Consider the following 16012-nt stretch of genomic DNA (forward strand, 5'->3'; position numbering starts at 1 on the left):
GAATGTAAATAAAGATTTTGTCTGGTCACATCTGCCAGATCCACGAATCAGAACTGATGTAACTGTGACTGTAAATGTAATTGTAAGTGTGAAGCACATTCTCTGGCTTTGGGCTGATGTCAGTGAATTTGTCTCCCTCTAGAGGTGGGAAGAATAACCTCCCTCTCTTGCTCTCTTTCGGTCCCAGGTCCATCTGAAGTGGCGACCTCTGTGAGGTTTAACCGCCGGCCCACCTGCCCCGATGCCTCGGTGGGGGTTCACATACCCACCCCTCCTCCCTCGCGACACCGTAAGAGTCACAGCCTGGGCAATAAGTACGTCTTGCACCTACTAAGTCCTGCTGTTTCGCGTCGCTTTCAGATTTCTAATTGGTGTTCATGCTTTCCGGGTGTCCCTCTCTTGTAGCATGATGTGCCAGTTTGGAGTTGTGGAAAGCAAAAGTGCCACTTTCCCCATTGAGAAACCTCGGCATCTGCTGGACGACAGCTTCCTCGAGTTTCAGAGCCCCGCCCGGAACAACGTTCCCAACTCTTCCGTTTCCAATGGTCTGTCTCTAGGTCTGTATTATTATTTCATACATTTGCCTTGAAATGTGTAGAGAAAACCACACCAGCCAGTTAGTGCAGTGCTTCACATATCCAGTGGTTTTACTGTGTACAGGGAGCAGTGAAAGTTCGTTCTGTGAAGATCTCTCACCCGGAGTGGAAAGGTGAGAGTTGACTGCCGGTGCTTTATTGATTTTTCTGACTACAGCTTACTGTCAGTGTGTGCGTTGCTTCATGTCCATGTTTTACTGTAGTAACTGCGCTGTGACTGTATTGACGTTGAAATGTGCTGAACTGAAGTAGTGTACCCCAGCATCTCCATCTTGCCCCCAACCCTGTATTTATTTGCACAGACCAGATCATGGTGGAGTAGTATAAGGGTAATGCTGATTAACTCTCTTGGTGCTCCATCATGGAGCGGAGGCTGATTTTGGGGGTCTAACTGACTGTGGCAAATGTGCAAACAGGGGGCGCATGTACGCCACACTGGGCCCCAACTGGAGGGTCCCCCTCCGCAGTTCCCCCCGGAGCCGCAGCTATGTCTACAGGTACAGTGCTCTTAAAGGTGGAGGGTCAAAGGTCACACCATGTGTCATTCATCCCCGGGGGTCTCATGCCTCTGCATGCGGTGTCTCGCTTTTCTTTCTTTCTGTCTCTGTCATTCTGTCCACCTCCGACTTCGAGGCGTCCTCCGCCCCCCCCACCCTTCTCCAGTGGTCCAGTGACCGTCTCTCTCACAGTCACCTCTTGGTGGGGTCCTCTCCCTCCGGACCCCGATGGTTTTAGATCTCTGTGGTGTTTGTGTTGTGGAAAAGTGCTTCAGCTGCCTCATGCAGCTCACACTGTGTAGGGAACTGATTGACATTGAGATATTACTGTAAATATGAGTGTGAATCTGAGCCATGTTCAGTGAGGGGAGGGGGGGGGCACAGATCCTATACCAGCACTTCACCAAAAGCAGACATTCACCCAGGACTCATTTTAACTCTGAACTTTCACCTCATTACTTGCTAAGATTACTGTCTGGCACCACTTTGATTTGTAGTTGTGCAGCACCGGTGGATTTTAGTTATTTATTTGTTTGTTTGTTTGTTGGTTCGTTTCTTATTATTTTCTTTAAACCCACCAGTTCTTCACTCACATTGGTCTTTATTCTGTTAGATGATTACCGACCACCAGCCGTTCTGACTGTCAGTGCAGAAAAGGGATTATGAGCCCACTTCACCTATGTTGGGATGGGTTGTCTGGGTCAGCTGGGGGTCAGAGGCCAACTAGACACTTGTTCTTACCTCCTGTGTTCATTTAATCACGCGGTCATGTCATGAAAACTGGTTGGAAAAAAAACAGGAAGTAATAGTGACTGCTGGTTGGCCTTTAATAGTGTAGTAGAAAAAAATCTATTTTTACGTTCTCCCTTGCCTCTTCATCCCTTCACAGTCCATCAGGAGCTGAGCAGGGACATGGGTGCTCTGAAGCAGGGAACATCATTATTGAGGGTCCTCTGCGGAGGAAGACCTTGCTGAAGGAGGGCAGGAAACCAAAGGTAAATCCTGACATTCTCACCTCCTTTCCAAACTCCGGGAAATAATATTTATTCTCACTGCTGTGTGATCGGTGCTGATTGGCTCCTCTTGTTCAAAGGAGCGATCCTATCAGGTAAAATGATTCTGGTGGAGTAACCGCCTTTTGTTCTGTGCTTTTTGTTCAGCTCTCGTCATGGACGCGGTTCTGGATCTCTTTGTCGGGCTCAACCCTGACCTTTTACGGGGCCAAAGCGCTGAGGGGCTCCGAGAGGAAACATGTGAGCATGTTCGCCGCTGTCAGTCCTTTTACTGGAACACCAGGATTAATAATCCCGCTACACACAGGCACTGCAGTAGTGCACATGCTCTGCTTTTGATTTTACTTGACCAGACAAATGTTTGTGCGCTATTGTCATGAGACTCTTCTTAACGTGAGTGTTGGAAAAGCACTGACAAGTCTTCAACATAGACTCTCTTTCTTTCAGGACTGAGAAATATTCATTAGAGATTCATTAGAGATGATGAGGGTAGATGAGAGAAACCAAGTGTGTGTAATGCTGCCACCACAACAAATGTCCACCACTTTGAAGAGACTGGAATATTAAACAGTTTATTTAGTTGACTATACATTCTTTTACTATAATATTTTGTTTTACTATATAGCCTCCCGTGTGTTATGTGATAGTGATGTTCTGCACTGTCAAAGTCAGATAATGGAAGAATAAATTTGGTGCCAGAAATTTTGACTGGTATACATCTGTATAAATGCATAACTTTGCAGTGTAAAGTAGAAAAACATGTTTCTGTGTTGTTATTGTTCTGCTGTGATGAAAACCTGACTTGCTGACTCTGCTCTGCAGTACAAATCCACCCCGTGTAAGAAGGTCTCGGTGATGGGCTGGATGGTGGTTCTACCGGACGACCCGGCGCGGCCCAACATGTTCCAGCTGAACAACCCAGACAAGGGTGAGGTTCAGAGTATTGAAATTAGTCAGTGCAGTGTTTGTTAAATTTATAAAGAATCTGTTGAGTCCGCCCGATATGGAGTCAGTGAAGTCTCTGTTCGTTTCAGGAAATGTTTACAAGTTTCAGACGGGTTCCAGGTTCTCAGCGATCCTCTGGCACAAGCACCTGGAGGAGGCCTGCAGGAGCAACCGGCCTAAGGTGGGGTCTGACACCAACCGATCAGCTCCACCCGGAGAGTGCTAAACATTAACGTTCCCCTACTCTTCATCTTCCCACCAGATACCAGCCAATCTCATGTCATTTGAATAAAGGGACGCCCAAACACTCCAGCTGTATGCGGTGCGCCAGTGCCAAAGCCCTTTCACATGGAAGAGGAACACGCTTAGATGTGTGTAGGCGGCTGAGTGAAGAACATGAACAGACGTGACGTGTCACTCACTTCACTTCTCTTTACATCACTTCACTTCAGCACCTGTGCTGCTGGGAAATCCCCCAGGAAGATGTATTTCAAAATTTTGAGTGGATCACAGAGGACTTTAGGGGGAGGAAAGAGCAGCCCCTCCACACCCTGCCTTATGTGGAAGCTTTTTGTGTGTGTGTGTGTGTGTGTGTGTGTGTGTGTGCGTGCATGCAAGCCTATGTGTGTCTGTAAATATGTGAGTGAGCACATCCTACAGCCCATGTTGGGTTCTCTAAAAATGAATCGCATATAAAGTGATACACACAGGTGAAAAAAAGGTAAAGTGTTAGTGAACAGGAAACTGTCAATCCTTTACACTCTAGAAATAAGTGAGTCACCACCACTGGTAAACTGTTAATGTAGAAGAAATGCTGCATCAGTCCAGAGACTCAGGATCTCTGAGCAGACGCTGAGGTTCTGGATGATGTCTGGCTCAGAACGGTTTCATTAAGTGCACCAGAACAAACATTCAGAACAGAAAATTTAGCCTCCGAACATGGTGCCCAGTTCATGACAAGTGACAGAGCATGACAGCAGGCATCACATGACACAAATATTCCAAGTCACATCATTAAACAAGAGCTGCGTGCCATCAGGATGACCTTCAGCCAGATGCCAGCTGGACTTAGTGATTCACCTGAAAAGCAGCTTGTTTGAATTTGGTAGGAGGTCAGATTTGATCAAAATATCTCAGAAACACTGAGGGCAAAAGAACAAGAATAAAAATAGCCCACGTACATTGCTGGGATTTTATCAAACCAGAATGGTGTTTTCAAAAACCTCTTCACAAGGACTCCAAAGTTAAGTGAACCTGGAACTTTTGTACTTATTTGTAACATAATCTGTAGCTGCATTAGCAAGATGTTTGTCCATATCACTGGCATGTAGCTGTGAGGATGCTGGGAGTACGATCATGTAAATACACGCGAGCATTTGGTGGGTAGAGATGATCAGATTTTAAAAGGAAATTTGTTTACTTCTCTACGTTTTTATTTAATTTTATTTTTGGTTTTATGTTTTGCTTTAAAAGTGCATGGTCTGAAAATGCGGGGACCTTAAATCTGACCAAACAGGTACATCCCTGAAATAATTAATGGCAAGACTGATTGGAAGGTTAAAGTTTTGCCGTTGTGATTTTTTATTATTTTGTTTTATATATATATAAAATGGGGCCCATCACAAATGATTTGACAATCACGTCACATGCAGAGTCACTGACTCTGATTACCTTCTGATAACATTTCATTTAATAAAGGTACGTGTGAAACCATTTCTTTTTTTTTTTCTTAAAAGAAATGGTTCTCCGCAGCATTACGTCTGAAGTAAGGTTCCGATGAAGCTGAGGGCTGTTCTGATGTCGTGTTCAGGATGTGAAATAAAGCGAAGAATCATTATTGTACTGCTGATGTTCGTATTGGTGCCTGCGGAAGGTGCGCGGTTCTGCATGGTTCGCAGTCATGGGGGTGTGGAGGACTGGCTGTGAACCGCAGCTTTACTCGCCCGTCCGCTGTTCACTTCCAGATGTCTGTTAGTACTGTGAGTACTTCTTTTATCATGTGAATGTCTGTATCTTCCCACCAAGAAGAGTATTATTATTAAATTGCTGTTACCTTTGTACAGTTTTAAGTTGATCATTGTCATTTTGAATTTGTTTTTACGGCCGGTATGACAAGTGCTTCTGTACATATTTTTATTTTTGACAAAAATGTGAGCTGCTTTCAGCTCACGCTGTTGACTTATGAACGTACGTGTCACGTAATCATTTATTTATGTTTTTTTTTTTTGTATTTTTATTTTATTAAATACATGACAATGTAATAACTTGACACTGCATGTAATTTTTGTGTTTCTAGGTTTTCTGGTGTCTGGTTTGTGACTGTGAAAAAGTTACACCTTGATGGTAATGCCCTGTGAATATTTTCCAATATTATTTCTTACCTCTGCATTGATGTGCGTTGCTGTATTTTATCAGCTTAAAATGATGACACTGGATTGTGTATTAAAAGTCACTAGGCTACAAGGTGCTTTGTGTTAATCTTTTCAAATCAAATCAAAATAATCTGAAATCTGATTATAGCCTGATTTGATCTCACTGATAATCTCTGGCACCCTACAGGACTAAGATTTTGAGTGGCCTACCTCATTCTCTCATCCTGCTGTTTTTTGTTTTACACACAGTGAGGTAGAAATCTTATGATTATTTTAAAAATAACCCAAACCAGTCATTCAGTTTGCTTCACAAGTCAACAGAAAAACACCCAAAATGTAAATGTGTAACATTGTGACAAAGGAATACCGCTAAGTTACAGATTCCAGGGTTGTTGGTCCAGTTCCTGGTGAACATTTTCAGTCATGCCCACAACCTCCCACACACTCAACCAGACCAGTTAGCTACTTTCATTTATTTGAAAGTCAGTATGTTATACAACCAACAAACCTGAAGCCTAGATGTATGGTGTCATTGGCTATGGCAAAATGAGTGAGTGTTATAGTAAGGATATATACTGGTTTTCCCGTGTTGTGAGGCATGGACTGTATGCAGAGAGCATCTCATGTACTGAAAATAAAGAGACTGATGCGTCAGACACAGATGTTTCCTGGCCTGTGGAAGACATGAACAGCAGAGATTTTTCTAGATGAGAGCCACACACAGGTTAAGACTAAGTTGCTTACACTGGCCAATCAGCCTATATTCCAGGACATGTAATACTATTACATACCAGTGGAAAGAAAAAAGAAAAAAAAAAAATCGATTTTGGATTATTTTACTAAAAAATGATTATAGTGGCTATGACTGTTTTAAAATTTAGATTAAAACACATACCCTTATTCATATGTCTTATTGCAAATGGGTTTCATTTTAGAATTGTATGGATTTGCCTATATTGCAGGTAACAATATATTCAAATAAAAAGGCACAAAACTAATTATACATTTTTCCAGAAAGAAAAGAAAAACGTCCTAACTCAAACAAGCTGTTGAACTGTAAAAATGTGCACCATTGCTCTCTCAGCATTAGAGAAATAAAGGGATATGAAAGGAAGCATGTAGACATGCAAAATGTTAATTTTTCCAAACAATGTGGTAATTTGTTAATTAGCATCTTAAGATATCAATAGCTTTATCCAACAGCTATTACCATGGATGACCTATTGACCTCTGTGGTAGAGATTGAAGAAAAGTTAGACAGGTACTTTAAGGCTACATTTCCCCTCTTGAGTCCAGGTTTAAAAAAAAAAAAAAAAAAAAAAAAAGCAGTGCTGACATCAGCCGAGGGACAGAAGCATAATGTGACGACACAGAGCAACCACTGCTGTCACAGACTTAGCTTTGATGGCTGCAGTCACAGGGCTTGTAAGCCAAAGCACTGTAGCTGGCATCCTGCGCCTCTCCACCCGGTCTTCAGCGAAGCCTCTGCTGCATCAGCATGTCTACTTACAATACCCAGAAGAAAAGGATGCAAGATGTATGTGTATACAAGAGCAAGTGAATTGGAGAGGGGGGAGGGAAAAAAAAACCCACTTTGGTCCATGCAATATCGAAGTTGGTTGGCTGCAGGTTTCAAGAAGAAAGCACCCATTTACCACCTCCGTCTGTGTTCCATAAGCTCTATCCGTTCTCCTTCCAGAGAACTAAATGAATGCTATGGTCAGGCATGCTGGTGGCGAACACCAGGCCTGAGTCATTCTTCCCGTCCAGTCCGTTCAGCCAGGTGGTGACGCCGGGGAGGAAGCTAGAGCCCCGCTTGGACTTGCGATAGGCCGGCAGGGGCCAGCGGCCTGTAATGGTTTCAGTCCTCAGGTCCATAACGTACAGGAAGCTGTTGTCAAACAGCAGGGAGAACACCTCCCCGAAACTCAGCAGGGAGAGGCTGGAGGGATCTTGTGTTTTGATCACTCTAAATGGGTCCACGACCGATAGATGAAAGGAAAGAGAGAAGAAGAAAATACAATTCAGGTTTCATGTAAGAATAACACTTCTAAAGCATGTCGGCTCTTACCCACAAACCCAAACCAATGTACAAATTTTACAGTTTACAGAATCATTCTGTTTGCATGTGCATGGTCTCCTCAAGTCATATGTTGACACCGGTTAAGATCTCTCTTGTTTACTACATTAACGGACTTTAAAACTGGACACTGCTACCTTGACTTCCCCTGGATGCAGCTTACACTGCACTACATATGTGACCTGACATGGGTCATCCCCGGGTGATTTTGTGCTGACCAGAGGAGGATGGCTTCCCCTTGCAGCCTTGGTTTCTCTCAAGATTTCTTCCTCTCCACTCTCGTATTTGGCTGCTCACTAGAGGCATTGAGCACTGTTATAATGTGCATTGTAAACCTCACCTCAACTCAACTCAAAGTGGGTCAGAATAAACAGGATCCTGGTGCAGTATGAGTGAAAACAGGTCAAATAAAATGTCATTTTAATAACATTTGTGAGAGAATTACATCTTGTGTGGGATGGTACTTAGTGTAACAAGGTATAAAAAAATATTTTTCATAAATCAGTCAAACTCAATGAAAAGACCCTGACATGATCAGCGAGACTGTGGCACATGTGACTACCATTGATCAAGACACTTGACTGATCCTAGATTTCTCTGGATAAGAGATTCTGCTGAACATAATGATGTAAAGTTCTCCTCACACAAAAGGAAAATGGAGAAACGTACAGTGGATGTAAAACTGCATTTAGACCAAGAGTGTCAAGGATTAGTGAATGCATTGTGCTTGATGCTGTACAGAGTATTTACTGTTACCTGAGAATGTCAAAGCTAGCAAAGTCCCACAGATACACGCCCAGGTCTGAGCTACAGACAATGTAGCGTCCATCAAACTGTAGGCGTGGCTGCAAGCAGACGCTGCGGTCTTCTGACACGGTCAGCGTCTTCAAGCACTTACAGTTGATCTCCCTGCCGATAGGCCAGACCTGTTGAAACAACAGAAATGAGTTCAGCCGTTTTCAGTGAATGGTAAACACTGCTGAAGCCGCAGGTTCAGCAGTGAAGTGCGGCATTAAGGACCCCTTGTGGACATTTTGTGTATTGCCAGCTGGAAAATATTGATTTGCTACACACACATTAAACTAGTAAATCATATGTGCTTTCAATACCTTACCTTGATTTCATATTTATCAGCACTCAGGAGAATGTAATCTCCAGGACTGTGCATCATGGATTCCACCTGGCTCTTCTGGAGAAGAACCTTCAAATGACAAAAAACATTATTCCCCTTTGTTTCATATTTAACCTGCTTCCCTGTATCTCTATGAAGGATTAGACAAAGAGCGAATTTTTAGGAGAAAACCAACCTTAGTGACCCATTCAGTGTGCCCAGTTAGAGTGTTGAGGCAGTTCCCCGCAGACAGAGCCCATACCTTCACCGTGAAGTCTGCTGAGCCACTCACCAGTGTGTCCAGCTCATCGTTGTAGTCCACGCTGAACACTGCAAAAACGAAGAAAAATGTAAGCAGACATTAAACGATCAAGGCAAATGCAAACACAACAGTCATGCAACACTAGGAACACCATTTAATACATCACACAAAAGCAGTTATTAGTCTTGAGGGGTAAACATTTCAAAACATGTTTGCAGAATGGGTTCATCTCTCCAGACAATTATCGGTACAACACTCTACATTTACTTTATGATGCTATTACAAAAACATTCCTGCGATTCTAAAAACACCAAGATGCATTTCAGACAGGGGAAAAAAAAAATATATATATATATATATATATATACACACACACACATATATATATATATATATATATATATATATTTTTTTTTTTTTTAAATGTTTGAGCATCCTGCACAGCTGTAGCTACAAACAAGGTCTGCTGTGCTGAATGAACTGAAATCAGTGAGCCTCTGATGAACCTGATACCTCTCCTTTTTTTTTTTTTTGTTGAAAACCCACCTGCTCCTGTGTGTCCACGAAACTGCTGAATTTTGGCACCTGTGCTCCACTCCCAGCATGCAATGGTGTTGTCAAAGGAGCCGGTCACCAGCTTCTGTTCATCAAACTTGACAGTAGCACAGGTGTGTGTCTGGATTCCATAAATACACTGCCCGGTCCGAACATCCCATAATTTGGCAGAGAGGTCATCTGAGCCTGTGGAACAAGTACCGCCCTCAGGTGAGAACACAAACCTCAGACAGATTAAGAATTTATTCTGCTACACTAGACACACACAGACAAAGAACTACAAAAAAATGAGTAAAATGCAATTCAGTTATGTTAAGAAAGATGGATGCTGCACTTCACAGATGCAAGATCCTCTCAAATAGATAGAAAGGAATTTTTTATGGAATCACATCACAAGGTAGTCATTTTAAATATAATATCTTGTTTGAATACACAACACAGACACTTTTTATAGTGTCTGTGCATTCAGGGAAAATGAAAATGCAATCAAGATATTTTTCTGCCAAACTATCAAGGAGCAAAACCAACATTGTTGATGGTACAGAACTACAAGATTTCCAGCCAGGATATTACATTTCTAGTTCTGATAAATACATAACTGAATATAAGAAGAACCTGGCTTAGGAAGACCTACCTGTGCACAGAAGACCATCCCTGTAGTAGAGGGCATAGACCCGGGCACTGTGCCCTATCAAAGAGGACGTCTCAAAGGCATCCTCTTCCCTCAACTGCTTCATTCGCAGCTTGGCCTTCAAGTACATGTTCTTCCAGTGCACAGCATCCTGGATGGACTCATCAATCCGCCAGCCCAGGTCTTTGCACACGCCCTGCCACACCTCTGTGCAAGCGCTGATCACCTTGTTCCACTGCTTACATACCAGGCAGCAGGTGAGCAAGGTATCGGGGTCCAGCCAGCGAAGCAGGTAGAAGGCCAGCTCCAGAGGCAGCAGCCGCAGGAAGTCTCGCTTCAGCAGAGTCTCCAGGCCATTGGACAGGTGCCTCAGCTGGACTGCGCCGCTTATGGAGATCAGGCGGTCAAGCGACTGATTCCTCTGCTGGTCGTTCAGCATGAGGAAGGAGGCAGAGACTGATTCCAGCCACCCCTCAAAGGCCACCTTCTCCATGAGCACATGAGAGCGTCTACCTGTGAAAGGATGACCCAAACAATAAAATCACCAGGAAACATGAATCTAGATCAGGGCCAGTGGTGGCCTAGCGGTTAAGGATCCCGAGCCGCCAAGGTGCCACTGAGGTTCCACTGAGCAAAGCACCGTCCCCCCACACTGCTCCCTGGGCGCCTGTCACGGCTGCCCACTGCTCACCAAGGGTGATGGTTAAAAGCAGAGGACACATTTTGTGCTGTGCTTCACAATGACAATCACTTCACTTTCAACTGGAGATTTAAAATGACAGCAAGCTATTCGCAACTGACATGAAATTAATTTTTATTGGATCTCGCTTGTCATTTTGTCACAAAACTATTGCATCAGGAAATTGAATGTAAGATGTGGGTTGCCAGGTGTTTTTATTTTTATTTGTAAACAAATATTGCAAAGTAATACAACTCTACGCCAATGCTCATAACCATACCGTAATACATAATCGCACACCTCATTCTACATGAACACAAACCATAACCTGTTAAAGACTATTAGGTATTTTTACAGTGATAGAAGATGACAGAGGAATAGTAAAGTAGAGCAAAAGTGCAATATAATTAGGTTTTTGTTTTTCATGCTGGCAAGCAGGAGTGGGAACAGGATGTGACATTTTGTCCAGAATAGCGATGATATAATTTTATGATAGACTGGAGGACAGTTCACTTGGACACAATCATGACATGAAAAACTGTATCCGAAAAAAAAAACAATGCAAATCACTGCAATTCATGAAACAATATAGAGTCTGTGAGTGTGTAAATATTACTACTGTCTCTTTAAAAATGGCTACATCAGTGAAAGTGTCACATCAGCTGTCACGCGTGACACCACAGCGCAGCACCCTGTGCACACGGTGAAGTGAGTCCCCTGCTTTTTACCCCTGGTGAGCCGCTTCCTCACCCGCTCGGCCCACGACTGGCCCAATATACACGGTTCCTTTAACTCCAACACATCGAGACTAGATACCTGCAAAGCTCAAAGCTACTTTTTTTTTCGGTCGCACCCCTACTGGCGACATGATGTTTAGGCGGCGTGTAAGTAAATTATACTCACCAGCAACAACCAAGGTAAAGCAGCATTTACTTTTTTTTAACATTTTATTTCACGTCAGTAAAGGGTCAGCTGTCACAACAGAACATTCCAGAGCAGACCGCCAAAACAGCTGCTTACTCTCGTTAGCATGGCTAACATAAGCTACGTGTTGTTTCATGCGTGCAGACACAAAAATGACACAAAGAACGAGCGACACGAACAACTGCCTCCCAACACGACTGAGCGGTCGGGAGAATTAGAAAGGCCGGACTCGGCTACTCACCATTTCCAGCAGAACCCGTGTCGGTGACAGAAACGATGACGGCTAACAGCCCGGCTGGCTAACTAACCAGAACACCGGAGCAGCGCAGTCGCGCAACAACAACAAAAAAAGAAAGAAAAACGATGCGCTGCAAAAGTCTAAGTGCGCGTAAGGCCGCCAAACCGGGCGGTGGACATACCGCCGTGCATTTAGGGAGAACGGGGCAGCAGAAGCAGGAGTGGACACCCTCCCCGCCGGGAACCTGTTAGCCCGAGCGGCTGTCTGTGCTGCTGCTGCTGCTGCTGCTCCTGCCGCCGCTGCCGGTGGTGGGGAACTGGAAGCCCGGCCCTACATTAACAAACTCATACCGGGACGCGCTGCGGCCATTATGTCGCGTTTTAACGTAGGCGCATACGTTAACCGGGTAAACCTGCAGGCGCACTGCCGCTACGCAGCCTGAGAGCTTCGGCGGAGCTTCCCTCGCAAGTCCTCTAGAACTACAGCGGCAGGAAGTTCGGAACAGGAAGTTGTATGTGGTGTGTGGGCGTGGTAGTGTGTGTTGCCAGACATGCATCTCTTTTTTCGTCTCTCATATATGTATTTATATGGACTGCTAAAATAAATCAATCAATAAATAAAGGGAACACAAAACAAGACATCTTACGTCTGAATGAATGAAATTCTTACAAATACTTTGTTTTTACATACTTTAATGTGCTGACAACAAAATCAAACAAAAATATTGAAAAATCAAATTTATCAACCCATGGAGGTCTGGAGTTGGAGTCACACTCAAAATTAAAGTAAAAAAAACATACTACAGGCTGATCCAACTTTGATGTAATGTCCTTAAAACAAGTCGAAATGAGGCTCAGTAGGGTGTGTGGCCTCCATATGCCTGTATGACCTCCCTACAATGCATGGACGTGCTCCTGATGAGGTGTCGGATGGTCTCCTGAGGGATCTCCTCCCAGAACTGGACTAAAGCATCCGCCAACTCCTGGACAGTCAGTGGTGCAATGTGACTTTGGTGGATGGAGTGAGACATGACGTCCCAGAAGTGCTCAATTGGATTCAGGTCTGGGGAATGGGCGGGACAGTCCTTAGCATCAATGCCTTCGTCTTGCAGGAACTGCTGACACACTCCAGCAACATGATGTCTAGCATTGTCTTGCATTAGGAGGAATCCAGGGCCAACCGCACCAGCATACGATCTCTGTGGATCTGTGGATCTCATCTCGGTACCTAATGACAGTCAGGCTACCTCTGGCGAGCACATGGATGGCTGTGCGACCCATTCACCATTACTGACCCACTGCTAAACCAGTCATACTGGAGGACGTTTCAGGCAGCACAACATTTTCCATGGCGTCTCCAGACTCTGTCACATCTGTGCTCAATCTGAACCTGCTTTCATCTGTGAAGAGCACAGGGTGCCATGGAGCCTTGGTGTTCTCTGGCAAATGCCAAACCTGCTGCATGGTGTAGGGCTGTAAGCACAACCCCCGCCTGTGGACATTGGGCCATGATAGCACCATCATGGAGTCTGTTTCTGAGAGACACTTTTTTTTTAACAGACACATGCACATTTGTGGCCTGCTGGGGGTCATTTTGCAATGCTCTGGCAGTGTTCCTCCTTACACAAAGGCGGAGGTAGTGGTCCTGCTGCTCGGATGTTGCCCTCCTACGGCCTCCTCCATGTCTCCTGATGTGCTGACCTGTCTCCTGGTAACGCGTCCTTGCTCTAGACACTACGCTGAAAGACACAGCAAACCTTCTTGCTATAGCTCGCATTGAAGTTCCATCCTGGATGAGCTGCACTACCTGAGCCACTTGTGTGGGTTGTAGTCTGTAATTTTTCTATTCCATTTGCACAACAGCACATGAAATTGATTGTCAGTGTTGCTTCATAAATTTGATTTCACAGAAGTGTGATTCACTTGGAGTTTTATTGTGTTGTTTAAATGTTGTTTTTTATTTTTTTAGCAGTGTATATATGCAGGGGGAAATCAATAGAAATAAACACCAAATTCTTATATTTTCACTTTACGGAAATATAAAGCAATGTACATTTGAATTGTGAAATGAAATAATGTGAAATTATTCATTCAATGCACAGATTTGCCCATGGCCCATCAAAGACCAGCATAATGAGATACATCACTAAATGATTTTCATTATCTGATTAAAAATAATAAATATGATGTTCTAAATTTTTGAAAAATGCTCAATAAAAATTAAACTGTTATATCCTCTCTTTTGTGTGCGTGTGTGTGTGTGTTGGGGGGCACCTTGTTCATTTAGTCTTTATAAGCAGCACAGTCCCCAGCATGCTTTTGTCTCAGGCTGGTGTTACTGGGGTGATGTGCAGAATGCTTCCTTTTTGTTTTGTCTTTTGCTTTGTTGAATCTCAGTATTTAAGAACTTCTTGCTAATTCTTGCTGAATTCTGATGTTCAATCATCAACAGTTTCCTTCTTGCCAGCATGTTGTTCATGTTGAGTGACACAAAGAGTGCTAACAGCCTGTCTTCACTCCTCACTTCAACTGAATCACAATCATGCATATTTCCCTTCTAAAAATAAAAGTTGATTCCTTGTGGGGACATGGGGATGCCCAGGATCAGACAGCTTCGTGTGACAGTGGGAGTCATCTGGAGGCCGCTCTGTGCTGCTTGACAGATATACACCATTAAAAATGATAGCAAGACAGGACCAGGCAGATATAGAGTGTGTGTCAAACAGATGTGTTGTTTAATCAGCCACCCACTAGACAAGGAATGAGGGTCTCCGAGCGTGTGTTTGAGGTCAGGTGAGCGTCAGAACAACATCACAGCCGCCAACAACTTTCAGGGAGAACACCACAGATGTTTTATGGTTGACAGATGCTTTATGGTTGACACAAATAAAAAGAATGAGAACCATTAATCTCTATATAAAAACACAATACTTTTATTAAATATAAATACAGTAGTGTGCAAAAGTTTAGGCAGTACTCAAACTAATTAAGGGTTTTTATCTCGCCAATAGTAACAAAATTTACGTTTATGACATTTATCAGACACTCTTATCCAGAGTGACCAAAAAGTAGTCTCAGGGACAGTCAGCAGCTATCTTGCTCGGGGACACAATGGTAGTAAGTGGGGTTTGAACCTGTGACTTTGTCTTCTGATTCATAGGCAAGTTTCTTATCCACTAGGCTACTACAATTATACCAATTGTTCAGGAAGGGACAATCTAAAAGTGTGAGACACACAAATAATAATTATTAAAACATCAAAGTGTCAATAAATTAATTTGAGAAAAACTATTTAGAAATCTGCTACAAGAACTGCATGTTGATCCCTCACAACCAATGAAAGATCTATAAGCACAAAGTCTCCAGATAGAAAACAATATTGTATTGCTGCTCAGAGAACAATAGGATAACACAGTCTCTTTCTCTACACATACGATACCAATATTTTATGAAAATTCTGTTTTACTGGTTTGTATTGGTGCCTATGACGTTTGCATCGTACATTGCTAAAAAATGTACATTGCTTAAAAGCCTTGCCAGACGAATCACCCTTAACAGCCAGATGACAGATCGTGTGCTGACATCCATTTCAGTATTTTTTATTATGTAAGACCTGTTTTGGTCTGATAATAACATTTTAATAGCATTTGTTATATTTATATCAATTCCATTATGCAGATTTCAGTGTTTTAACTCAGCAACTGGGAAAAGAACAGACATTGGATGTAAAAAAATACCCCATTGGTATACACTCTTTATTTGCAGAGAACCTGCAGAGCACAACACTGTTTTCAGTAGACATTAATGCACCAAGGTCAGAATGCAACTTCATTGTGTGTCCATTGTGCTGGTCTTTATGTGGTGAAAATGGAGTGTTAGGGAAAAAATCAATTGAGTTTAAGGAGAGTCAGGAGAGTGGGGTGTAATCATGTCACAGACAGCCTCTCCCACATTGCCGTGATTCAGATATCCATTAGCCGTAGCTGGAAAAGGGCAGAAGATGACTTATTTTGTTAAATTACTAAGTCATGAACTGGGACAAATTAGAAATGTAGTGCAACCTCAAGACAATACACGTACCACCTTCAATTTTTCAGTTTTTGAAGAATT

General features: G+C 43.2%; 2 protein-coding genes across 5 annotated transcripts in view; one reads left to right on the plus strand and one right to left on the minus strand.

The window, feature by feature from the left end:
• Positions 1-5426, plus strand: part of LOC114786117 (ras-specific guanine nucleotide-releasing factor RalGPS1) — an 83763-nt gene extending 78337 nt beyond the window's left edge. For 2 of the 3 annotated variants that reach the window (XM_028972967.1, XM_028972968.1), the window contains exons 12-20: positions 188-314; positions 406-557; positions 661-709; positions 1013-1093; positions 1983-2088; positions 2254-2346; positions 2929-3034; positions 3141-3232; positions 3314-5426. In XM_028972967.1, coding sequence (XP_028828800.1) covers positions 188-314; positions 406-557; positions 661-709; positions 1013-1093; positions 1983-2088; positions 2254-2346; positions 2929-3034; positions 3141-3232; positions 3314-3343 — 836 coding nt within the window. In that variant the 3' untranslated portion in view covers positions 3344-5426. The remainder of the gene's footprint in view (positions 1-187; positions 315-405; positions 558-660; positions 710-1012; positions 1094-1982; positions 2089-2253; positions 2347-2928; positions 3035-3140; positions 3233-3313) is intronic. The other variant, XM_028972969.1, reaches the window with a different exon arrangement.
• Positions 5427-6756: 1330 nt separating this feature from the next.
• Positions 6757-12395, minus strand: fbxw2 (F-box and WD repeat domain containing 2). Of its 2 annotated transcripts, none has more exons than XM_028972983.1 (7): positions 11907-12395; positions 10066-10571; positions 9423-9617; positions 8811-8944; positions 8618-8704; positions 8260-8429; positions 6757-7392 (listed from the first exon to the last, which is right to left on the minus strand). In XM_028972983.1, exons 2-7 carry the CDS (start codon positions 10553-10555, stop codon positions 7104-7106), a joined length of 1365 nt encoding a protein of 454 aa, XP_028828816.1. In that variant the 5' UTR covers positions 10556-10571; positions 11907-12395; the 3' UTR covers positions 6757-7103. The 2 variants fall into 2 exon arrangements, with proteins under 2 accessions (XP_028828816.1, XP_028828815.1); XM_028972982.1 differs by having other exon boundaries at positions 10066-10575.
• Positions 12396-16012: the final 3617 nt, after the last annotated feature.

This window comes from Denticeps clupeoides, chromosome 3 (genome assembly GCF_900700375.1).
Source record: "Denticeps clupeoides chromosome 3, fDenClu1.1, whole genome shotgun sequence".
NCBI classification, from domain to species: Eukaryota; Metazoa; Chordata; class Actinopteri; order Clupeiformes; family Denticipitidae; genus Denticeps; species Denticeps clupeoides.

Coding starts and splice junctions, on each gene's coding strand:
- fbxw2 (XM_028972983.1), bottom strand. CDS start 10,555: ATGGAGAAGGTGGCCTTTGAGGGGTGGCTGGAATCAGTCTCTGCCTCC. Junction 9,618..10,065: donor GGATGGTCTTCTGTGCACAG/GTAGGTCTTCCT, acceptor CTTGTTCCACAG/GCTCAGATGACCTCTCTGCC. Junction 8,945..9,422: donor TCGTGGACACACAGGAGCAG/GTGGGTTTTCAA, acceptor TCGTTTTTGCAG/TGTTCAGCGTGGACTACAAC.